We start from the raw sequence: 26,623 nt of genomic DNA on the forward strand, positions 1-26,623 counted from the left end.
AGTCCATTAGGATGCGCTTAAATTCATTAAAGTTCTGTTGGAATAATTGAATGAAAGCTCTGTTTTTTTTCTTATTAGGAAATTTAGAGCTTTGTCAAATCAGTCATATTTTAACTACTGGAGTGTTGTAAACAGTAATGTTGGAATGTTAATGGTTGCAACAAATTTTTATCCAAGAAATTTAACATGATGATGTGACTGACTAATTCCTGGAAACTGCAGACTTAAAGGAATCTCACTTCTTCAGTTGTAATCGTGATTAGAAGAAAACTCTGTAGTAGGAATGGGCAAAATATCAAATGTCAATGTTCTCAAACTAACTGCAGTCTTTTCTGAATAATATTGGGGTTTGATATTGGTCACTTAATTGTCTATAATGCACATCTTGAGATAGCAACTGATTTCACACCTTGGTTTTTCTTTCTTGGCCATATTTGCATTCATCTAAAACCTTTTCAACACAAAATATTTTATCTAAAAAAAATGAGGATTTCTGTGTATTGTTAATTAAGACCACAAGGATTGTTTGATCTGTCGATGTACTCATTTTATCCTCTTTCATTTTGCTATTCCATCCCACGAGGGCCCCCTCCCCCTCCCCCTCCCCCTCCCCTCCCCTCCCCAAATAAAATTTGAGTCCTGGCTACGGGCCTCATGTATGGGCAATCAAACCTTTACTTAAAGTCTCTTTGACTCACCCTAATAGTATATATCTTATTATGGTACATAACACTCAACATGTCAGTACACTATCCTTGGACTCATGCAATGTCTCTATGCACACTGTACTTCATATACTAAACTATATAGTATACAAATAATTAATGGTTATGAGTGCTATAGTGCAAATATTTCATGAGTTGAAAGAATGGAACAAATTACATCTTTCAACGAATGAAATATTTGCACTATTGCACGAATGGAAACCATTCATTATTTGTTTTATACAACACCTTCAAATTTGGATATAATTGGATGTAAAATGCACTCATGGGACAGATTGTTTTGAACAGACAGGTTTCTCTGCTCTCTTACCATCGAAAAAAGTGCTATCAAAAAAGTATAACACATGGTTCTATCATCATAGCGTGCAATAGAGTGGATTTTGCATGCAATCGATGAGCAATTGACCAATCAAATGGCCAGAATATAATTAGGTGTTGTATAATACCGCATACTCCCTGTACAGATGTATCAAGACCATTACCAGAATATATAGTCAGTATATATTATACTGTAGTTATAGTTAACTGATACTACACACTATATACCTGTCATGAAACTAAACCTTTTTTGTCTTTTTCGGGTTGTCTAATGTTTTAGAAATTCCCAACTGCCTCTCAAAAAATGATAACTAAACGATCATTCACTTCTCTCAAAATCCATATCCATGTTCTTGATAGGCCAATTTCGTTTAGTTTCACAAAAGATGCCACATTTTATTTTTTGGGCCGTAGGGATGATATAAAGAATAATTTAACATTCGATACTGCATAATTTAATTTAATGAATGTTTCAACTGGTTTGTGTCGATCATTTCTTTCCTTCTCAGCTGAAAAATGTGAGCTTGAGTTTGAAAGCACAGAAATATGGGAGAGTTGATTTTGGGAGACCACATGTGGAAGGGGATTGGTGAGTTTTCACATCATTTAGATATGATATTTAAATATTGATATTTGCAGGCATCTGTTTTTCCATTTTATTAAATACACCAAAACTACTAAAATTCAGTGTGGGTTGTAAAGCTGAAATATATGTACGTCATAAAATATACACCAAATCCATTCCCTGTTGCTTTCTGGGTTTGTATGGAATGCAATTGATTTGTGATCACTTGTTACAGCATATGCAAAATACTGTTTTTCTTACTGGCACCCCTAGTAAAGAAATGGCTATATAGGGATCACCACCAACTAAAGGCTGGATAGATCAGTCAATACAGCTCAGGACTTGTATTCCTAAGATCACTGGTTTGAATTTTATTCCAGCCAATACCTTTTGTTACTGAGCTCTTTTTCAAATTTGTTTGTTACCTCCCAGTCAGTTTCTTGTTTTTCATTTACACATGATTTACACATGATTATTAGGTTATTAGTCTCGCCCATTCATGGCTATTCGTTCAGCCCAGATTCTTGTATGCAAAATAGGCTATTAAAAGGCAGGTAGTTCTGCTAGGAAAGTGTTATACAGCAATTCAAAGTGTTGGAGTTAGTTTTGAAATAGCAAACTAGATTTGTGTGAAGTTTCTGCAGTGACATTAATACAAGCACACAATTCAAACAAGATTGTTTGCAGCCAAGCCTATGTATGATGCATAGCTGGAAATGTACAGCCATTGTTAAGACATGCTAAACCCACAGGCACGTGGAACCATGCCTCTTTGAAACTATTAGTATTTGTGTAAACTTTCAAAAGATATCGGATTAAGTAGACCAAGATTGTTGATGTATGATATGGTGGGGGGGGGGTCTAGGTTAAAGATGTGTTAATATGAGTCTTGTAATGTTTGGAGCAGGGAGAGGAAGGAATATGCCATCAAGGTGATATGTGAGACCACTTTTATAATCACCCAAGGGTATTGCATCATCCTGGATGAGAGGAAAGACTCCATCACAAAACACTAGTTACTTGAAATAAAATTGAGGGCTTCTTGGTGTGAAGTAATAATAATATTAATAATAAATGAGACTTATATAGCTTCAAATCAGTAGACAAAAGTCACTGCTCAAGGCACTTTACAAAGAAAGCAGATTAATTTACAAAAGAACAAGTGAAAAGATGGGTCTAAAGTAGACTGAATGATTTTTGAATGTAGAAAGTAATTTCGAGATTGAATTCAGTGAAAAAACAAGAAGGGCAACCAGGCCAACATGTGAAGGTTGATTATTTCAAGTTAAACATTGATCTTCAGTGATGATAGCATAAAAATACAAAAAGTTCAAAGGGTCAATGAAATCTAATCAAGAAATTTCTGTAATGACAATTGTACAATGTACCAACTTTGGGCCACTTAATAATCTTTAGTTATAGAGCAGAAAATGAGCAACTTTCATAAACTTAAGCCTGTGGTAGCATATTTTTTTTCTCTTTTTCCAGGAACCGATACGAGATTGGTACGTCAGCTACGATTGGACGAAAGAAACTGAACGGTCCTAAATTATTTGTGATGATCGAAGCAGACGATACGCAGCCTTCCAAAATCTCTGTTAACTACAAGAAGAATTGGACGTACAGAGTCGGGGAAGCAATGCCAGGTAGAAAGTTTTCTATTTTTTTGGTTCGAATAATTTGGTTTTTTAGGCAAAAACAAAAGAAAGTTACTTCAACAGGAAGTCGACAAAATTAAAAGTGGCAATATGTGTTAAGTTTGTAAATCTGCAATAAGTATGTGTAGTAGCATATATGTAAAATAGATGTTGTGGTCGAAAAATGGAACCAACTTAATTGGTTCCAGATGTAGGGTTTGATTCCAATAATCCGTTGCCATGGTGGTATCTTTGTGCATTGTTTATTTGTTAGGTCTCATGTGACAGACAACATTGGTATGTTTATGTTACTTCAAAAGGGCTTCTTTTGTGCAAAAGTGAAGGCAAAAAAACCTTACATCTTGTAATTTTTTATGTTTGGTCCCAACAAGAAAGTGACAATAGAGCAAAATGCTTTGATGTCACAGTTGAACATCCTGAAATATTTCACATATTTGTATAACTTTTTCGTTGAAATGCAAAATATGTGGACCTTTTCTTGCAGTCATGATCCTAGTGTTTAGATCACATGTGTTTAGATCACATGTGACAGACAACATTGGTATGTTTATGTTACTTCAAAAGGGCTTCTTTTGTGAAAAAGTGATGGCACAAAAACCATTTCAGCTTGTATTTTTTTATTTTTGGTCCCAACAAGAAAATGACAGTAGAGCAAAATGCTTTAATGGCACAGTTGAAACATCCTTATTTATTTCACATATTTGGATAAAATTTTCATTGAAATTAAAATATGTGGACCTTTTCATGCAGTCGTGATCCCAGTGTTTACAAGATCCATATTCTTGAAGCCTCTCTAGTCAGATGCCGTGGTGAAAGAAAGTTATATTTGCAGATTCTGTCTTTTGTTTTACTCAATATGCTATATAAATTGCCCAGGTTGTTGGTGGTAGCTATAGCAAGCTACCTCTTTTACAGCAGCCATGTACCTGTAACCTTCATTAATGATGTGTGCTGTGGAATGATCGTTACGCTCTGGAGTGTTTTAATTATATGTACGGCATAAAATGATCACTCCTAGTGTGTGTTTTGGTTGTTCGTAGCAATTGTCAGGCGGTCATTTTCTTCTCTTTGCTGTTGGTGTCATTATCTAATATAGAAATTAATTTATGACTTACAAATTGGTTCTTGTAATTTATAGTGATGTACTACTCATCTGTTTTCAGACGTTGCTAATTTTTTACTCAGAATTGATATTTTTATACATAATATTTGTAAATCTGTAAACTCGATATGTCCTGGATACCTGTATGCAACCACCCTTCATACAAACTAGAACATGTGTCACATGTTCTAAATTATATATCTATGGAAACCTGTGATGATCCCTGGAAACCCCAGGGGTTTTTCCTTGTCGAAATGTGGGAATTTGACATCAATTTGCCGGTCTTTGTCCTTTGCATCACATTACCACAGGTTTTTGTTCGAAAAAAGTCCAGAAGACAGGTTGGCATAGAAATCATGTCCATGCGCTTGTTCTTATGTGTTAACTTTACCTGTGATGATGTGTGATCAGAGGTATGGGTTGCCCACAGATTGTCTCATAAGGTGAAGCATGGCGGCTATGATGGTGCCCCGCTGTGAATAAATGTCGAACACCTCGCCAATTCAAACCATCAGAAAAAAACCAGGGGTGGGCAACCGTTTTGAATGAATGGGCCAGATATAAGGATTGAAAAATTAACTGGGCCGCACCTAACCAACGACCTGCTGTTGATTTCAAACCTTTGATTCCGAGGACTTTCAAGCAATAGGTGTGTGTACTTAATCTGTATTCACAAAATCATAATGTCAATACAGTACAGTTGATAATTAATGGGGATAATAGGCCTACCTGACAGCATCATTAGTGCCGATAAATTCTAAGCAGCTAGCTCGTTTTTTGTGATCATGTAAAATAGATTGATTTTTTTTCTTTTTCTTGAGACATCTCACAGGCCACAAAAAAGTCACTGGCGGGCCGCATGTGGCCCGCAGGCAGTAGGTTGCCCACCCCAGGATTAAACCTAAAGCCACAGGTCAATACCAAGAATTTGATATTTTATCTTACTTCTTGGACCATAATTTTTTTGATACATTTTTGATAAATTGTTGCAGATTTTGAAGTCAGAGTAGAGAGTGAGGCGGGCACAGTGTTAGATAATCTGCCATCGCAGTGTATATGCATGAGACAGTGGAAGCCCTCTTCCAGTCAACAAGTCTTACCCCCTTCATCGGCCTTCTCTTGGGTGGTGGACCCCCATCAAACGGAGGATGATCCCAACTGTTTTTACTTCAGGTGAGAATTAAACTCACGGATCGGTTACTGTATAGAGCAACACGATTCCAAGTTATGAAATTGTTTAACAAACAAAGGTAAAGATCTGTAACAGTTACTGTACTTAGGACCTTGTTTGTTTGTTTCTCTAGCATTTTATGAGACACAAACCTTTATATTGATCAAAAGTACTCTGCAAAAAGTCTAATATTTAATTTATTCCCGCATTGTCATGCAGAAGGCTAAAGGGAGAGAGAGAGAGATGTTGTGAAACTGTGTAATACTCAACACATCAATGAGCGTCCGAGGATGTGATCCCTTGTGTGTTGGTTATGGTGTCTGACAGACATGTATGAGATGTTAGGTCATTTTATAAGGGACTTAATATTGCATAAATGTGACTGGCCAATTCCTTTTACTATTTGATTTATAAGTGGTGAAGAGGACAATAGATTGACAGTCCTCAATCTATGGGGTTCAACTGGAAAGAAGGTCCCTGACTTTTTGCAGATTTTGCAGTTTTTAAGTTTAACTGCTGTTTTTTCGGAGCTTGCCAACGTAGATAGGTTCAGTTAAATTTGGTAACATCACATGCATAGTGCAAGCTAGCTTTCATGCATTCTGAGAGGGGGGGGGAAGGGTTGGTGGGTCACAGCTCAATCCTCGTGGACTATACTGGGTCTTGGGCCTTGAAGTTTGTGGACCCACTGTGATAGTTGATGAGTCTATCTTTGATAATTCCCGACCATGTTTTGCTTTTCATACTCAGAGGTCGACAGGCCCCAGAGAAGGCAGGGTTTCATCATGTTATCTTTGAGGGAAACTTCAAAGGGTCTCAGATTCATAGCAATGTGGTAATTATTCAGTCTTTGTCTGTTGCTGTTTCTTGTAATGAGCATTGGGAACAAGCTGCCTAGGGGTTGTCCATTACTACTGAGAAGTCATGATTACAATAGCAAAAGTGCCAAATGTCACATGAGTGTCCCTCTTGAAGGGGAAAATGATTTAGTCTACATTAGCAGAACTCAAGAAAAATGTTGACAAAAAGGTGTTCCACAAGTTTGAGGAAGCAAAATTTTAATTGCTAATTATTTACCAATTAGGATCAGTTTTAGTGAAAAGCAACTGAAATTGGCCTTATGTTGCTACTACTTCTCAATCCAGCATGTCGTGATCAAGCTTTGCAGCTGAAAGCCAGAAAAATAGTACCAATTTCTGACCACACATATCTGCTTTAACTGTGTGGAGGTGATGCAAAGGCTCTTAGTTAGCTCAAATGATAAAACTCCCATCACATCTATTAGCTGTCTACTCAAAAGTAACTATTTCAGTAATCAGGCCTCGAAATATGGATATACTGGCTAAATGCTAGTGGATTTTACCGTTTGACAGTTGCAAAAAGTACTGGCATTTTTCTACAAAAATGGACATGTTGATTTTGTAATAATTCAAGGAAACTCCCAGTGGGAATTCCTTTAAGCAAGTTGATTTTTTTATGCAATCGCATTTACTGTGGTTCCTAGTAATTTAAAGGCATTTGAAGACTCGCCCCAAACCATGTGCGGCCATCTGAAAATGTTAACTTTCCGTTGCTTGCAAGTGACGTTTTGTTTGTGTCGCTACAAAATGCAGACAGTACAGTAATGAAACGTGATACCTTGTTATCTTTAGCTGGACCTGAGATGTCCATCGCTGTATTGTTTGTACACTGTGCTGTGGGTATTGACCGCAGCTGTATGTACTGACTGTACACTAGTGTCTAATTACCGATGGTAGCAAGCTGTGTGTGTATTTTCTGGGATCGATGGTGGTGTCTGACACTTCTGTTGCACCTCATTCGAAACTAGGTCAGATTACCGGCATTAAACGTTTCTTTTTGCGCGAGTCTTCACACTCTTTAATGTTTTTGTTTCTTTGACTCATGATGGCCAGATCGTTGCCAATGTACAGCCAGGTGCTCCTGAATCTCTGGCAGCAAGCACCTCTCCTCCTACTACTCTGTCTGTATCCAATACTCCACAACCATCCAGCAGATGCCTCATCTCATCTATGAAGCTGTACCTCAAGGTAACAGTCAACCACATTGTATTATATACTAACATCTATAGGCATGATTAAACATACCTCTGAGGTAGTTTATTACTATACCTCAAGGTAACAGTGAACCACAATGAATTATCCTAACATGATATGAGGTAGACATGATTAGACATACTTCTGAGGTTTTTTATTACTATTCCTCAAGGCAACAGTGAGCTCCACTTAATTGTGCTAGTTCCATGTGATGATGAGGTGAAATTGATTTTGTGATAGAACCTCAATGTAAGATTCAATCTCGTTTGATAGAGCCATACGTCCATTGGGATGTTAAATAAAGCAATATCAAAACACTAGGTCCATAATAAAAACACATACTTCACGGTTTCATTTCTGAGTAGGTTGGTGGACTATATTGCTTTATTGTTATTCATGGGCGATGGGATTTGTAGTCTAATTGCAGAAACCATCCGCTTTCTTTTTATATATAATCTTCTCTGTATTTCATCAGGACAAATATGGCAATATCACAGGACAGAACATCTATGGACAGGTCAAAGTTACTCTGTACGGTAAGGATAGCAAGGAGGTTCCAAGACTAACACAAAACCAATCCTCAATGATATTCCCCCTTAAGAATGGGGCTGTGCAGTTATCGGTAAGAAGGCCATTGTTTTTTCTTTCATTTTTGGGTTGTTTCTTTGTTTGTGTAGTAATAGTGGATACCTTATATCGCCAGAAGTATGTAAATATTAGATCCTCCTGCAAGCAGGAACTCGCGAAGAAGCCTCATTGGCTTATCAAAGCCCCAAGCTGACCGAAGTCAGTCTCTTACATTCATATTTAACGTCCATGAGTATGAATTGTTAATTGTCAACAACTCTGTAACTGGACGACATACATTAATCTGGGAGTGACTCAAACCGGGGACCTTATGATTGAAAGGCACCGGCGTTAACCACTGAGCTAACACTCCAGAAGTACACTACTGTGTAGTTCACAAATGAGAGAGTAAAGTGAGATCAGTCCATTTAATCTGCTTGTGTGTATTGAGACTCATGGAACCTTGAACAAGAGACGTTGATTCAGAACAATTAAACCAGAAAAATGTGAAACCTCTTTCCAATAGTAATCGAGAAAGATTGTCTGAAAGGTTGACTCAAGTAATAATTATATTCAGTAAGTATAGCAATCTATGCAGTATACTCATATCTTAAATAATTTACTTTATGAATGATTGGTGGTGTATATTCGAAGGATATATGCGAAGGAAATTCAGTCTTTGGTTCACAGCTACGCACTCATTCTTGGACCGTGGTAGACAGGGTTGCCAAAATGTATTGAGAGTGTTGCCCAAATTTGGAACAATATGATATAATATATATCATATCATTGTTGATATTTGTGGAAAAACTTTTGAACATGAAGTAGTTCAAAAGATCCAAATATAACACAATTTTGCAAATAAGCACCCTTAATCCTTAACAATTTCTCAAATGAAAAGGTGGATACACCCCCTTCCCAATTGGCCTGGCCTTTTCCCAGGCAACAACATTTGCCACTGTAGGGTGCAAGCTATGAAGATGATTAACATGAAAATTGGGATTACAAAGCAGAAACGTCTGAATAGCAGGGCGATAGGATATACTGTTAATGTGACAGTAAGATGCATAGGACAAGATGGTCATGAATATGCAATAGAAGATACCACTTTCCCCTCTTACTTTGTAGAATCTTTATCTTCAAGAGGGTACACCAGGCCAAGATGGTCATGAATATGTATTAAAGATTGCATTGGAAGATACCACTTCCAAGTCGGGGAAGACAGACGTCAAGCCTTACCTCCAACCATTTATGTTCTATAATGGTACTGGTCATATCTTCTTTTTTCAAATGATCAAAATGTTCTTCTCTTTTGCTCAAAAGTTTAAATTTTGTTTTTTATCCAAATGAGAATTTTTTTTCATATCACACAATTTGAAATTGACTTGGTCGTATTGTTCCATTAGATTTGGTTGTATTGTTCCATACCATTCCTTTAGTTGTTACTTTTGATGGTGTTCCTTACTTTTAGAGTTGAAACATCACACACTGGTTGTTTGAATCCCTGCCATGATATTGCAAGATGAATCGAACAGGTTAACAGGTTGCTAGAATACTACCCAGTAGCCTAATGTTCCTAATTCTGAACATCAACAAAATATTTGTTTTTTGACACTTTTGACCTATGATTTCTGTATGCAAATTAGGCTATTGTTAGTATTCTCTGCCTAGTAGTTTGTTCGGTTTTTTTTGGTCAGTGTTAGTGTCTGTTTGTTTGTTCGTGTTTGTGTCTTTGTTTCTTTGTATTTGTTTCTTTGTTTTTAAGAGTACCAAGTTTTCCTCAGCATTTCTTCTGACATTAAATGCAGCAAGCAAATTAAGCTAATGAAAATGGTATCCATTGAATTATATTTGCAAATTTTTTACCCTTTTCAATTGTATTTCAAGCAGAGAAATTGTGATAAAATTATGATACAAATGTAACCAGTTGCCTGAAACATTCAAATATGTTTTTTTTTTTAATCAGATGCAAAGAAACAGGAGCGAATGGTAACCTTGAACAGGGAGAGAGATGACTGCAGACTCATTCTGAAGAAATACGATCAGATATTTTCAGATTCTAAAGAAGTCCACGATACCCTGAAAAGTAAGCATGAAAACAAAACAGTAAACCCAAATCATTGGTTGGTGTGTTAGAGTCAAAGTTTTTATTACAAAGAATTGGCTGGTAAGTGACTACACAATTGCTTCTCCTTTTTGTTATTATTGTTTCAGTCCTACAGTACCTCTTACTGAAACATCTGTTTTTCATGGAAAAAAAAGTTGTAGAAAACTGTTATAATTTATATTATAGTTGAAATTGTCTTCACAGAAAACACAGAGGTACTCGACTTGTCTCCTGTTCAAGATAAAAAAAAATTGAAATAATTTCAGATATGGAGGACAGTCAAACCGTTTTGAGAATATCTTGAAATCCGCCAGAAACTTAGTTGAAAATAAGCATTTCTCATTGAAAAAATAAAAGTTCACCATAAATCCATTATGATGCAGTAAATGTATCAAAACAAGTTTAGTTTTTTTTTTTTTTAGCAAAGTCAGTGCTTTGGTGTATTTTGGTGAAAGAAACTCTTACACATCAAAAGGGTTTCAAAAACATTCAATTGGCCAGAATTGTCTTTCAATTATGTTTCATGTTGCTTAACAGGTGAAGTGAAAGCTGTTGAACAGAAAGAAAGTGGCTTGAAGAATAAATTGAAGAGGCTGGGTGTACCCCACACTGCAATACTGTCAGTAAGTATGACAATCAAATTACATACAATCCAAGGCAAACATATCAGAGAGACAGAGATGGTCTTTGTTTGACTTGATACTTCTAAAGTATGAATAAATTAAAAGGCTGGGTATAGCTCATATAGCCCATACTGCTGTGATATATGTGAGTATGGCAAACATATCAGAGAGCCAGGGATGGTCTTTGCTAGACTTGATACTTGTAAAGTATGAATAAATTAAAAGGCTGGGTATAGCTCATATAGCCCATACTGCTGTGATATATGTGAGTATGGCAAACATATCAGAGAGCCAGGGATGGTCTTTGCTAGACTTGATACTTGTAAAGTATGAATAAATTAAAAGGCTGGGTATAGCTCATATAGCCCATACTGCTGTGATATATGTGAGTATGGCAAACATATCAGAGAGCCAGGGATGGTCTTTGCTAGACTTGATACTTGTAAAGTATGAATAAATTAAAAGGCTGGGTATAGCTCATATAGCCCATACTGCTGTGCTATATTTGTGTATGACAATCAAATTACATATAATCAAAGGCAAACATATCAGAGAGACACTGAGAGACATTGTCTTGACAGTAGTTAATTGGTACTTCATTCTGTCCGTCAATACAATTATACCATGCTTGATACAAGTAATGTGTGCATATATTAAACAGCCATCAATAAATTGTCAGTGAGTTCGACATTGCTACACATGAACAAAATGAAATCATTTGTGTGATTTGAGAAGAAAGTGGCCGATAGCTTAAGCGTTACTTGGTATAGATTGACTAATTCTGACTAAAATTCACAGGCTAAGTATGAATCCTACAATGAAGGTGTACATATTTGTTCTTGGTTAATTTCTCTGATTTTGAGATGTAATAAGAAAAAAATGCTCCCTTTGAAGACTATAAAGATCAAAATGACTCCTCATATTGCTTATCTCTTCATCAGTTGGTTTCAGTCAACGATACCTTGAGGCTCTGTGAAGATGCCAAGACGAACATCGAGCAAGCTCCCCGGAGGTCCTGTAAGCTGCAAAGGTTCCCGTCCAGTGACCCGGATGTCCTAGGAAAGGTAGAGAAATCTCATCCTATGTAGTCAATGGTCATAGATATGTCAAATTGATCACGCTACTTTCACCAAGACCATGTTTTATCGTAAAACATTTGTCATCTTTGCTGTTTCTTGAGTTGACCTCTACCCAGCTTTTAACCTCTCTCTATCTTTCCACCTCTCCCTATCTTCCTCCCCCCCCCCTCGATTTCCAACCCGGCGCACCCCAGGTCGCTCATCTAGCTGAGGTTGAGGACGATACCATCGCGTGGGTGCTCTCGTGGCATTTGATGAGCGAGATGGACTGCGTGATCACCAAGACCACGGCCAAGGCCAAAGAGGTCCACGCTGCCTGCAGCGGTTCACAACAGGTGCTTCCGATAGATTCAATCTTCAGCAGAAATCTTCCCAGTTGGAACAGGTATTGATCAGTGTCTGCAAGGCCTCTAAATTTCAGGCTAGTAACTTGCCAATATACCTGTGGATCTTGCCATTGGTCTGTAGATAAACATTTGGCACTTTCATTTTTGCTGCCCTTAGACATTAAGAACATAAATAAACGATAATAAAAGTAGGGTAAGAAATTGTCAGTAAAAACAAAATTGCATGATTCGTGTACCTGATTTTGTAAGCCCTGTATCACTGCCTATCATCAGCCAGTAATGTTGGGTTGCTGTCATAAGGCCTGTACAGGGACAGATGTGTTCCGTAAATCAGGAAAATGCCAAGTGTGAGGTTGATGTTTTAGCAGGTAGATTATTTAAGCATATGCATATTTTAGCAAAGTTGCTGAAATTCCTTTCATCAATGACAGCGTTGTCACAAACAGAAATACTTTTGATTCTTGAACAGCCCACTCCCTCACGAGAAGGTCTCAAGTCTGAGACAGACAATGAGGCCGGCCGGTAATCCAATTCATGCCAGGCATCTCTTAACATTCACCAAAGATGAAGAAGACTGCCGTCTGTGTGAGTATAATGCATCAGTATAGCAATCAACTTATCCCACTCACCCTCCTCCCACTACCCTCACATACCTGTCTTCTCCCTCCTCCACCAGCCTCCTCCTCTCCCTCCTCCACCTCCCCCTCCTCTCTCTCCTCCACCTCCACCTCCACCTCCTTTCCCTCCTCTCCCTCCTCCACCACCCCCTCCTTTCCTCCTTTCCCTTCTTCCCCCTCTTTCCCTCCTCCACTTCCCCTCCTCTTTTCCTGCTCTCTTTTCCTTCTACCCCTCCTCTTAGACCTCCACTTACCCTCTTCGTAGCCCTCTCCCACATCCACCCCCTTCCCACGTTTGTCTCTGCCTTCCCCCTTTCCTTCCCACTTGCTGTCCCTCTGCTTCCTTCTCATCCTCCTGTTTACCCTCCATCCTTATCTCTTTCACCCTCCTCCTCCTCCTCCTCCTCCTCCTCCTCCTCCTCCTCCTCCTCCTCCTCCTCCTCCTCCTCTTCCTCCTCCTCCTCCCTCCTGTCCTCCTCTTACCTCATTCATACCCTTCACTAGTTCTGTGCACTACCATCTGAGCTCTCAGAAAACTCAACATCATTGATTTTTTTTTTGTACTTTTGTATTTTTTTCATTTAGTGTTTCGAATGATACTGGGTGATACCATCATCTTTGACACGTTAGATGATGCCACTGACTACAGAAAACAGGTAATGTACCCATGATTGAAAGCTACACATGTTTGAATGCTACACATCATTATGTTTCATACTTTTATGTAACATTCTCTACAAGTTACAGTGGTTTGTTGTCTGTCAGCTATGGGTAGTGATAAGCCTCTTTGGAATTAACTGCCAAGCTTCTTGAAAGTGATATGCAGGCCATGTTAGCAACCAATGTCAATTCCTTACTTTCTATCTTGGAATTATCGTATTGTGTAATAGTAGGTGCCTTGAGAAATTACTTTCACTTCTTAAAGGAAAAAGTCAAAAGTTAGCAGTGACCTAGCTACAGTGGCAAGCCACATGTACTTTACAATGCTGTCTTAAGCAGTTGTTTGGACAAAGCATTGAACCGTTTAATTTGACATCAAATGGTTTTCTAGTTAAACGATTCTCAAGGCAGCTTGCAAGAGATTCTTATCCGACTCGACCCTAAAAGAGATTGGCCCATGTTCTTGCACTAATGCTTAAGATTTAATCTATCTTAAGATTTAATCTATTTTACTATTTACTTACTTCTGAATTTGTTTTGGACTATTGCATTTTGGGCTTTTTTTATTTTATTTTTCTTATATATTTTTTTTAGTATCGTTTAGTATGGGTGTTTTTTATATTGTTGCTTTTACATTTTTGCCTTATTGGTTCTATATATTTAATATTTTGGTTTTTGTTACTATTTGTTACTACTTATCTTACACATTGCTCAATCTTGGTCTGAGTGTTTGGTGTTCTCTCCGGCCCACTCTGGCAGAAATACATATTTTAAAATTTATAAGAGCCCAGCTTGCTCTAGCTTGTACCAGTGTTTACTCCTTAATCTTCCTCTCAGGTGGTACAGTACACATCTTGTCCTACTCTCCTGACCAGAGAGGGTAATCGCATGAGAAGCAGCGGCAAATTCGGTGGCTTCCAAAACAGAGCGCCGCCTCTGGTGAAATTAAGAGGGATTCTATTCGGTGCTCCCATACCGGCCAAATACGGACAAACTTTAGAACAGATCGGTAAGTTGGGGGAGGACTCGATCGGTTTTCAAGTTTAGGCAGGCCGAAAACTGATGTTATTATAACCCTTCTATACATTACCATGCTTAGAATTCATTTTATCTGGTAAATATGAAGATTGAATCCTGTAGATATGCCAGAAATATCATAATAGGTCATATTATATTCTTATAATTGGGCTAAATGATTTGTCTCCAGTCTCCTTTAGTGTCTATGTGTACTAAAATGAAAGTCACACTCTTTGCTTCTGATGGTACCGTTTCAGGGACACAAAGGTAAACTTATAGCGGTTCATCAATTTGCTCTGTACTGCCCTTACAGTTTGGTGGGCTAACTTACCTCTGTGTTGTTCATTAGCCCATTGGAGGTATCTAATATGCAGGGATGAACCTAGGATTTCCTGAGTGCCAGGTATACTGATCGCCGTCCTGGGGGAGGGGTCTAAGGTGGAGGAGGTGTCCCCCTCCCCTTTGAGAAATTTTTTCAATTTTTGAAGGTGCTCAGATGCCAAATGCTGGCACTTGTGTAGCTTTTTAAGCACATACACTAGTTTTGCTAACAATGTACATTTTTTATTTTTTTGTGTGAAATATATTGTTAGGAATGTCAGGATTTTAGATGAAAATAGTGCTGGACGGGATTCACGATTTTTAAGACAGTGCTGGGCGGTAATTTTTAGTGCTGGGCGGGGCCGCCCAGTGCCGCCCAGCATGGGCACATCCCTGAATATGGTAAAATATATTGTCTCAGTTAGGAGCATGTAATGTATGGGTGCGGGCTTATACTGGTTAGTGATTGCAATCACAATTAAGTTGCCAGCATTTTACTCTCTAGCATATTTGGATATAAGACCGATAGTGTTTAGGAATCTGGTCTCTGGTAATTAGACTGGGACCCTCGTTATGTCTCGCTGCAACCTCTGTAAGTACCTCAGGGAGTGGGACATGTGGATTTGTATTCCCAGATCCATGATTGCTGCAGCTATCCGAAGTTCATCAATCTTTTGTCTGAATATAGTTTTGATTATGGTTTTCGTTGTAAATAATTCTAGTGATCTTTTGAATCTATTTCTAATCTCGAAATGATGGGAAAAGTGTCTCAGTCTCGTGCACTTTCAAGAAGCCTCCAAGTCTACCAAAAAATCTAACGAATTTGATGAAAAATGCAAATATAGTTGGACATTACGATTCACCTATATGGTGAAAATAGCCTGTTTTGTGTGGTATGCAGTCAAGCTTAAATGCCAGTATATTTTACTTCAACCAGTGAAGTTCTACATGGACAGTTATTGTTGGGTTATAAGAGTGTATATATGTATATTAGATCCTCCTGCAAGCAGGAACTCGCGAAGAAGCCTCATTGGCTTATCAAAGCCGCAAGCTGAGCGAAGTCAGTCTCTTACATTCATATTTAACGTCCATGATTATGAATTGTTAATTGTCAACAACTCTGTAACTGGACGACATACATTAATCTGGGAGTGACTCGAACTCGGGATCTTTTGATTGAAAGGCACTGGCGTTAACCACTGAGCTAACACTCCACATGTTATTGTTTGGTTATCAAGTAAGAACTACTTTAGGTAAAAAACTCTTCCCATCATCCCCACAGGAGTTCTTAGAGAGTTGAAAGAGGTGATCGAAGAAAGAGAGGCAGCTGTTACTGAATTACAGGAGCATGTCAACGAGATGAACTCGAGTAAATCCCAGGGACGCCACAGAGAGATGGAAGAGACCAGAGAACGACTCGTCCAAATCGAAGCAAAACTCAGTGAGTTAGAGATTATATGATAGTAGAGTTTGTAAAGGTCAGGGGTGGATTCATTAATTGATAAAATAGAACAGCTCTGCATGAGTGTTCAAGTGTTTATTCAATCAAAGCATCCCTTTTAATGATACTTGAGTCCAATATTTGATGTATTGGAGAGATTTGTTTATTGGTTCTTTATGGTATTGTAGTTTCTTGCCCATACACCTTTTGGGTGCATATAACTCTCTCATATCACAACATCCATCAGCTAATGTACCCAGCAGGTTCTTCCATTAATACAAAAAGGGAGGTTAAAAACACCAACATGTATATCATGTATAAATAAAATTATGGGTAGGGTTGTCTAATTTCCATACTCTCTACAGAATATATATACTGGCTTTGTTTCAGGACTGGTTTAATTCACAATGAGATATTGTCTCCCTCCATACTGAATTTACACGGAATTTATAAACTCGCTTTGTTGCAGATGTTAAACACCTCCCTTAATCCTGTGCTCCTCCAAACCCAAAAATCAGTACCTATCCTGAGAGTTTGAGTACCAGTGAGAATACAAAGCTCTAAACTTGAATAGGAGTACTCGCTCTTGCTCCTGTACCTGTATGAAATATGCCAAAATGTCAGAGTATGAGTACAATTCAATGACGCCAAGTACCAGTACAGGTAACTGTACTAGAATATGAGTACCAGTACAAATCATGTTGGTTTGAGTACCAGTGAGAATACAAGGCTTTCAACTTGGGTAGGAGTACTCGCTCATGCTCCCATACCTGTATGAGATATGCCAAAATGTCAGATTATGAGTACAAATCAATGTTTCCAATCCATCAAGCTTATTATATGCTCATCGTCAATTCAAATGAGTCCAGTTTTAAGTCAATTTATAGATATTTAATAACTGAGGGTGAAAGTTCCAGCTAACATGCAAATGTCTATCCTCATGTCAGTGCAGTATAGTAACTTGCCACAAACACTTTCTCTGTTTATTTTCCATATAACAGAGAAGGCCGGCAAAGACCAAATCGTTAACAACCCTCTACCAATGGATACCCTTGACGAGAGACAGGACACCAACCGGAGGAGTCCCAGGGCTGCGCAGCTGAGAGACCCGAGGTTACAGAGAGACAGGACTGTAGCCACCAGACGGGGTGCACCATCACAGCCTAGTGACTCACCTGAACCAAAGAGGCGCAGATAGTCCCCATCATGTCATTAACATAACCCTAGGTACAGTCAAATCCATGGAATTCTTCAAAATTAATGGAACCAGCTCTCCCTGTGTTGTTCAACTTATCAAATCTCCATTTTGCAATATTTCTTTTGATCTTCATGTTAGTTTTATGCACCCAAACCAAGTTTCTAGTTTTGCACAGCGTGCATATTCGCAAACACAGACTGCTCAGTACCTGCTATATGTTCATATATGACATATATATACTTATATATATACAATTGAAAACGTAATGAGTTGGAAAATCCAGAACAGTGAAAAAACTTTCAGCCTCCACCAGGATTCAAACCCGGGTCTCCCGCTTTATATGCGGACACCCTAACCACTAGGCTATGGATGCTGATTGTATGTCCAGAGGATTTTTAGGAGTTAGTCACCTGTATCTAACAATACTATTTCTGTTTTGGTGACATATTTGCCTTACTCTAGAGATCAAACATGATGCTAACTAACTCAAAATCATTTGTGATTCCTAAAGCCGGATCTCGAAAGAGATACTTTAAACAGACTTTCTGTTGACATACCACATTGGAGGGGCGCTAAGACAAACGAGGGTGAAAGTTGTGATCGCAAACCCAAAACGAATGACTACCAGTGGTTTACTGTATTAGGAAGACAATGAAATGTTACAGATAATGAGGTACCCTGATAGTGTGTTGGAGCAAATCACGACAGGCAATGTTAAGAAAGAGCTAATGACATGTCTTATACCTTAGCAAGATTTAAACCAAATAACTTTATGCACGATATCTAGCATTTGTTTCCTCATAATATGGTTACCATTGATCAGCCTTGACCAACCAACTGTTTATGGTACAAGGAATAGCAAAACAGAAGAAATGTGTTTTGGAACAAGTTGACAGGCAACATTGTTTATACTCTATAAAATTCAATACTGCCCTCTTCATCCTGCCCTCACCCTGCCACAGACAAAAAAGAGGGAAATATATGTCAAATATGAGTTTACTTGCATTGGAAGACATTGTCAGTTTAAAAAAAAAAAATTGTTAAAGAGTGAAATATAAAATTGAAAAAAAATGGTGAACAAATAGTCATCAAAATACAATAATTTAATATTGCTGGCCTTTTGTGAAGCGCTAGATAGACATTTCAAGGAATTTTTGCACATTATCATATTATGATTGTCTGTGTTAGGAGAGGCATAAGACAATAGTTGTAAATTAGCCTGGCCCATTATCCTTCCTGGAGGGTGTAGGCATCACAGGACATTCCCAAGAGTAACTTATGATAGTCTTTGGAGAGAAACAGAGACAGTCCTCCATTACTGTGCAAGAATTGATCGGCTGATCCCCCTGACCCACACCCCAAAGTACAGGGATGGTCAAAGTTGTACACATGAATTGATCAACTGACCCTTATTCCCCTCTCCAACAACCCAAAGGACAGAGATGTTCTCAGTTGTACACATGGATTGATCGGCTGACCCCCTCTCCCACACCCGAAAGTACAGAGTTGGTCAAAGTTGTACACATGAATTGATCGGCTGACCCTTTTACCCCAAAGTATAGAGTTGGTCAAAGTTGTACACATGAATTGATCGGCTGACCCTTTTACCCCAAAGGACAGAGATGGTCAGAGTTGTACACATGAAGTGATCAGCTGCCCCCCCCCACCCGCCTCTCCCACACCCCAAAGGGCAGAGATGTACAAAGTTGTACACATGAATTTCTTTCGACTATGATTGCCTTATGGCAGAACATAAGACAATTTTTTCGTCTCGAATTCACAGCAATTTGATGTGCCGGCCTTTTTAATGGCCAGGGATATTTCAAACTCATCCATATTCATTTATGCTAATTAGTAGCTTCACATGTAACAATAGTTGAATTATGAATTTTTTTGTTAATAACGTCCTGTAGGCATTTATACCTCAGTTTTCCTTTTGATCAATTAATAGTCTGTGATTTAATCAAGTGGACAAGTTTAGTTTGCTTAAAGTCTAATTCCGTTGTTAGTTTGTGTAAAAGTAAGAAGGCCTAACGTTTCAATCCTAGCAGGATCTTCTTCAGAGGCTTTGGTTAGTTACGTAAATCTTTAAACCAAGTTGTAATTCAACAAAATTCCATTGACTGTTAGAAAAAGCATTTTCAGCTTTTTGTTACAAACGTATTCGTTAAATACTCGGGCATTAAAAATTCTCTTCTATAACAATGATTTGTTAATGTTACTGTTTTTCCTGTGAAATTGAAACCGTTTTTCACTGTTTAAAGATTTTTACAGTTTTATTTCAAAGTATTTCTTGCTTAAAGAACCAATGTTACATCTAGAACGTCAGTGTGTTCTAGCCACTGGCTACAGAGTTGGCTTCTTCATCACATGACTTGTTTAATTTTTAAGATTCTCACAATTATATTCCGATTTTTTTTATTGAACCTGAAAACAATGTCACTTTAAAACTTAACATTGGCAATAAAGTGCCGACGAAATCCTGTTTGGATTGATTTTGCGGTAAAGTTACTATGTGCAAAGAGACAACATAATCCATTCAGAATGACAAACAAATCCATGGGGCTCTGTTTAAAGCAGGCAGGTTTTGTTAAAGATGACGAATATTTTATTCGATGTGAGGATGGGGGGGGGGGGGACATGTTCCTTGGGGATAATGAAACTCGCAACTTTTTCGAAAGTCCGTAACAAGCGTAAAGATTGTAATCAACTTTCCAGGGTAACAATCTTAGTCCGTCTAAATTTACATTGAATGTGACTGATTTATAATCAATGTCTTAAACACCTACCTATTCCATTAACCAATCCTTGCTTCTCCATCACAGCAAAGATGTCATGGGAGGGAGGGGGTGGGGTGGTGGTGGTGGGGGGGTAAAACTGACTGTTTATATTATATTATATCTTCACCAGTTTGACAGGTAATGTTCTTTCGCAAAGCTCAGTTGAATTTTAATGAGTTTTTCTTGATTTTGATATTTGATTTTTCATGATTGTGGGTCATTTTCGTTCAAAATGACCGCCATTTTACATGAAAATATGACAGTCATTTTACATGAAAATATGACCTATATCGTAATAGCTATCATAAATTGATTTTTTTTTCTGCAAGATGATAGATTTATCATTATAAATTGAACCTTGATATGTCCACCGCCATTTTACATCCAAATATGCCCGCAATTTTACATTATCATACGACCGCCATTTTACATTAAAATTTATGACCGATATCATAATTAGTATCATAATTTGGTTTTCTCTACAACGTTTGAGATGAATATTTAATAAGGAACCTTGATGATTTGCCCACCGCCAGTTTACATCCAAATATGACCGCCATTTTACATGAGCATGTTACCGCCATTTTTTCATTAAATAACGACCGATATGATAATTAGCCTATCATAATTTAATTTTGTATTCGATTTTCTCTACAGGGTTATAGATGAATTATTATAAAAGGAACCATGATAATATGCCCACCGTTTAATTGTTCTAGTAATGTGTACCTGCTGTACTGACTACCAAATCATTTTTAGTCCAAAGTTACAATGGCATTATACTGTTTTCTTGTATTGTTTATGATTGATTATATGTATTGAATGATTAGCCGCTGCACCTGTTGGTGCTTGTGAGTCGAGGATTTCCAATAAGTGGGTATTACTATATAATTGTATTAATGTTAACTTCACTATCATATTTTATTTCAAGTTTGTATCAACACTTTTTCACGTTTCTTAATTAACGAATTTCTTGTCCAGTTGATAAAAAAAAAATGATGAAAGTTGCAAGAAAGACGTAAAATATTCATAGCCATGTTCTGTTCTATCTCCCCAATGTTATGTGGTTTTTAGTAGTAATAATAATAATAATAAATTACATTTATATAGCGCTTAATACAGCGTTTTAAAGCGGTTTACAAAGTAGGAAAGAGACTTTGGTATTAAACTAAGTAACCTACAAGTAGGACTACCACATCCAATTCCTTTGTCATTTCAAGTGAGCTGCTTACCCGATGCCACTTGTAGCCTTTGCAAGCTACCTAGCTAAATAATGGAGAAATGGGGGGTGGGGAGGTGGGGGTGGGATATTGTTTTTTGATCCCCAACACTACTTGTCCAAATATCTCATGATGCAATCTGAAACTGGGTTTTTCTTACCCGACACACATTCCCAGAATCCCTTGCTCCCAGCCCTGTATGACTTTTCCGCTGCCGAGAGGAAACTGAATCGGTTCTCGACCTTCCGCTCTGGAGGAATCAAAGACCGAGCCATCTTCAAGGGTTCCCTATATGAAAGCAAAAAACGAAATTAATAGCAAGCTCTTTAACTGCCCGGACGAAAGGAAAGGGGTTGGGTGAGGAGGAGGAGGGGGCCAAAATGCTTGGTGATCCACATGTCTAACTACTGTAACATGCCATGTATGCCAGGGCTTAATTTAGCTAGAAACAGGATGTTTCAGGTCTAATTCTCTCCCTGACATGTTTAAAGAGTGTGAAGATGCAAAATGAAACGTCTCATGCCGGTAATCTGACCTAGTTTCGAATGAGGTGTAACAGAAGTGTTAAACACCACCATCGATCCCAGAAAATACACACAGCTTGCTACCGTCGGTAATTAGACACTAGTGTACAGGCAGTACATACAGCTTTGGTCAATACCCACAGCACAGTATACAAACGATACAGCGATGGACATCTCATGTCGAGCTAAAGATAACAAGGTATCACGTTTCATTACTGTCTGCATTTTGTAGCGACACTAAGAAAACGCTACTTGCAAGCAACAGAAAGTATTTTTCGGATGGCGGCAAGCGGTTTGGGGCGAGTCTTTAACGCCTTTATTAAGTTCAGTTCCACAGATGCAACGCACACAAATATTAGTAGTACAGCATAAGAGTTTTATTGCCTCAAGTGGGTTCTGATGTTTCTAGAAAATAAAGAGAACATTATTTTGGTTGAGCTATTAGCATTTATAAAAAAAAAACGTCGATAACCCCTTCACTAAGGAGCCGACGGCATCAGCAATTTAGCCTTAAAGGAGCTTTCCAGAGACTAAGCATATACTTTAAATGTGAGTATCTTGAAATCCGGAATACCCGATAGAAACATTCCTAGCGCCCATTTCTTTTCTTGGATTTCACAGGAAACCCCAGTAAAAATATGCTTAAAGATATCTTAAAACTAACGTTCACCTGATACACTCTCAGCCCAGTCCTCTAATACATGGCCACATTATACCTTCACAATGGGTTGTGTGACCATGAAGAAATAACAAATATAATGCAGTCTGCATCATTCCCTTGGAAAGAGGAAAGTTATTACAGATGGTCTTAACGCAAAGACACGGGAAATTTAGATAGTGTAAAGGTCGTCAGTAATCATATGCGTAGGAGGTGGGGGGGGGGTGGGCTGCAGCCCCCAACCAAACATTTTGTGAAAATTCGGGCAATATGATGAGAATTGCCAGTTTTCGGGCACCTACTGAAAGAAATATAATTTGCAATGTGTTTTTCAATGGTGAAAGTGATATTATCATTATCATTATTATTGTAACGACTTCCCCAATAATTATAACCAATATGGAAGGGTAATAACACGGCAAAAGATTGTATGTTATTGGCATCCGATGTAATAACCGATGTATACCTGTATGATATGCATATTAACATGTTGAACGCGCGCGTAGTGCGCCAAAAAATGTGGTTATATTTTTCGGGCAAGTCGTTACAGCCCCCCCCCCCCTTCTACGCCTATGTCAGAAATGTCCACTAAATATGCTAGAAGTCTTATAATGGTTAGCCATGATTATCGAAATGCAACTCATTGTGTTTTACTGCTAACTCTAAAAGCAGTTCTTCACACAGACATTTTAATTGTCCATCTACCCACCCCTCAATTCATGGGAATGATGTTGACGACCAAAACCTACAAGAAAATAGCCTACTTTTGAAAACTTACAGCGCGTTTTTGCATGTTAAAATTTGGGGTCACTTATACAGATGACCGATAAATTAAACGTTATTTGACAACTACAAAATCATATTTCTTGTGGCGCCCTCAATTCTAGGCCCACCACACAATCACAACCTACGTTGGAATTTCTTATGTATAGGGCCTACATGTAATCTAGAATATTCTTGCTATTGGCCTGTAACGGTCTCATAGCGATCAGACAAGAATCTATATATTCCAGTGGATTTTTGGTGAGTCATTTCCCACACAAAAATTACACTTTTGTTATCTTTTTTTTGTATAAATTTTCTGTTTGCAATTACGGCCTAGAAGATCGAAGGTTAAACAAGATTGTTTGTTCACAAACTGTGTGCGACACCCCTACTGAACTAACACATAGCGCAAAAGGTATGCGTGAAATAAATTCAAGATTGCACGCGCCAATAACTTCACTGAAAAGAAGACGTTTTTGTAAAGGTTACAAGCTGATTACCATAACAAAACAGCAAAAGTCTAGCAGGTTCGCTCGCATTGGAACTCGATCACAAAGTGGGGTTTGCCATCCCTTATGATAAACAGCACAAGAATTAGCTGTAGATCGTGAGCGATGCAACAGTTTAGCTAATGGGGTGTGATTTAACACAAGGAAATAGACGAACCTAAACCCACTAGTTGACATGGATTACATTCTTATTATTCCAGAAAGCGGTTTTTAGAAGCAGCCCATTAATCCAGTAGGATATTTTCTCATCATTTTGAGGTAAGTTTTTAAGATAAAGAAAAAGTTATAGGAGCTGAATTAGTTGTTGAAATGTTTTTTTATTTTTTATAAGTGGACACTACGCCCAATTAGTGAACTTTCGAATGTGATTATGTAATGTCCACGTCACACTCCGTCCACATATGGACTCGCCTGATGCTTGGTGAATGTTTGTTGGTCAACGTAACTTAAAACCGAATTGCAAAACTGGAATAAGGAGAGGAAGAGGTAAAGCAAAGTTAGGGAAATGAAAAAAATAACTTTAAAAAAAAAAATGATGAGATACGATGGCGTTGCCATCTTCTTCGGGGTCCGGAGAAGTGAAAGATATACGTTAGGCCTATACTTTCCCGCTATGTGCTGTTAGATAACCGCTTGTATACTAGCTCGCCACCACATGCTGACTATACAATACCGTTCTAAATGTTTAAACAGTAGTAGGGAAAAGGGATTTCTGACTCGTCGGGAAGGGAGGGGGGAGGGGAGAGAATCAAATCATGGTGGGTATAACCCTCACCCATAGGCAGACTAAAATATTAATAATAGAAACTTCTAGTATAGTATATAAATATGTAACATGTACTTAGGAGTTGTACTATGTAGTTTTAAAAATTCTTCGACATACCTTCCAAGCGCTCTCCAAGGCTTTACCAAAATATCAATACAAAAAGTACAAGTTTCAGTACAAACACGTTGGTCGCACCCATGGGGAGGGTGGGGGAGGGGTATATGCTGTATGCAGGCCATTATAGCCACGTCGGAGCACGCTCCTAGACTTTTGTGCCCCTTTTGAAATATTCGGTGGCCCTCTTACTCACAGATAACGGGTTATATACCTACCCGGTGATGATCTCATCACTGACTTGGCCCTGCACTAATGGTGGTTAGATTGGGTGACTTATAGATCTCAGTCCCTCAATGTTTCATCCATCTCACTAATGTATAGGCGCACACTGCGTGACCCATAGTACAGGTTAATCCGAACCAAGGGCGGCGGAACCGGGGGGGGGGGCACAGGGGGCACGTGCCCCCCACTTTTCCTCAGGTTAAAAATGTGCCCTTTTTCTACATAAAAATTGAGGTGTCTCAAGTTAGCAAGAGGCCAGGGAACCAGAATGAAGACTCGGGAAGGGCCGTTTGCGGCCATCTGAGGGGTTTGTAAAACTAAAAATTTTCTTGTACGCTCCGCGCCAACTGATGGTGGCGCTCTGCTCAGATAGTCGTGCATACAACTTTGCAAATCTTGGCTACGCCCCTGACTTTTAATGAATTTCTGTGGGTCAAACTCAAAGCTATTTCGAATGGGAAAAATTGTTAATATGTTAACAAGAAAGAAACTCTAACTCGGAAGATTCCTACATTAGCAACTAGCATGATTTCACCTCACCTCATTTAGTCTCAAAAGAAAACTTGTTCATTGTTTCCCAATTTGCACATTGGATATTGCAGTGCCAGTATGCATATTTTCCTTGAAGGGGGGGGGGGGCGTTGATGGAGTGATGTGTATACGCAAATAAGATAATACAATAAGAGTTATAAAGGGTACTAAATATAAGGCTGCATCAGTCCAATCGAATTTCTGCAAAGTGCCCTTTGATGTCGGTGCCCCCCCCCAGATTAAAAGTGCTTCCGCCGCCCTTGATCCGAACATTACGTTTGTCAGTTTATAATGTATGGAGGCTATAACGACTCTCTTTACATTTAGAATTTCTCGCTGTTCTTCAGGACATGGTTCCCTTCTTTGAACCGTAACATGGGAGGGGGACTATAGTCAATTGTGGGGAATATTTATACAGCGTACGTACGTACATTGCAGTCCATGTGGGTTATAAGATCATTCACTACGACATATAAAACTCAACCCAAAGTGTCGTACCCAGAATTATTTATGGTACAGACTTTCTGATTTAATCCATCACTTTCCAAGGATCACAACAAATTGGCAACCGCCATGACCGATCAGACTGTGAGCTAGAAAAGATGAAAAATTACTCATAATACACTCATTAACCAGGTCATAAGCCCAGTTGGTCCCCGGGGACAAATGGTTACGAATGAACCCCCTTCATAATTTCAGTCTTCATAAATGCAGGGTACATATATTGGCGTTTCAAGATGTAATCGGAAGCCCAGACCTTTGCACCCTTACGCATAACCCCGAGCCACCGGGACTACAATCACACCTGATCCACCCTCTCACCAGGGATCATAGTACCTCCCCAGCTCATGTGCCAGCTCTCGTTGTGTATAGTCTTTCTATTTCACCAAACGCCTTCAATCACATCCAGCCCTCCTGATTTTTAAGCTATCTTTAGTTTATTTCGAACTCTGTAACTCTG

At 38.5% G+C, this 26,623-nt stretch overlaps 2 protein-coding genes across 3 annotated transcripts in view; both read left to right on the plus strand.

Moving 5' to 3' along the window:
• Positions 1 to 21,378, plus strand: part of LOC139984408 (structural maintenance of chromosomes flexible hinge domain-containing protein 1-like) — a 49,881-nt gene extending 28,503 nt beyond the window's left edge. For both annotated transcript variants that reach the window (XM_071998320.1, XM_071998322.1), the window contains exons 28-43: positions 1,553 to 1,632; positions 3,097 to 3,254; positions 5,361 to 5,541; positions 6,290 to 6,374; positions 7,453 to 7,587; positions 8,069 to 8,215; positions 9,289 to 9,424; positions 10,127 to 10,246; positions 10,805 to 10,890; positions 11,832 to 11,954; positions 12,164 to 12,354; positions 12,786 to 12,901; positions 13,519 to 13,589; positions 14,431 to 14,602; positions 16,214 to 16,372; positions 17,374 to 21,378. In XM_071998320.1, the coding sequence (XP_071854421.1) occupies positions 1,553 to 1,632; positions 3,097 to 3,254; positions 5,361 to 5,541; positions 6,290 to 6,374; positions 7,453 to 7,587; positions 8,069 to 8,215; positions 9,289 to 9,424; positions 10,127 to 10,246; positions 10,805 to 10,890; positions 11,832 to 11,954; positions 12,164 to 12,354; positions 12,786 to 12,901; positions 13,519 to 13,589; positions 14,431 to 14,602; positions 16,214 to 16,372; positions 17,374 to 17,570 (2,157 nt within the window). In that variant the 3' untranslated portion in view covers positions 17,571 to 21,378. The remainder of the gene's footprint in view (positions 1 to 1,552; positions 1,633 to 3,096; positions 3,255 to 5,360; positions 5,542 to 6,289; positions 6,375 to 7,452; positions 7,588 to 8,068; positions 8,216 to 9,288; positions 9,425 to 10,126; positions 10,247 to 10,804; positions 10,891 to 11,831; positions 11,955 to 12,163; positions 12,355 to 12,785; positions 12,902 to 13,518; positions 13,590 to 14,430; positions 14,603 to 16,213; positions 16,373 to 17,373) is intronic.
• Positions 21,379 to 24,059: 2,681 nt separating this feature from the next.
• LOC139984750 (uncharacterized) overlaps positions 24,060 to 26,623 on the plus strand; it is a 28,050-nt gene continuing 25,486 nt past the window's right edge. The window contains exon 1 of the mRNA XM_071998781.1: positions 24,060 to 24,284. The gene's annotated coding sequence lies outside the window, so the exon portion shown is untranslated. The remainder of the gene's footprint in view (positions 24,285 to 26,623) is intronic.

This window comes from Apostichopus japonicus, chromosome 17 (genome assembly GCF_037975245.1).
Source record: "Apostichopus japonicus isolate 1M-3 chromosome 17, ASM3797524v1, whole genome shotgun sequence".
Lineage (NCBI taxonomy): Eukaryota > Metazoa > Echinodermata > Holothuroidea > Aspidochirotida > Stichopodidae > Apostichopus > Apostichopus japonicus.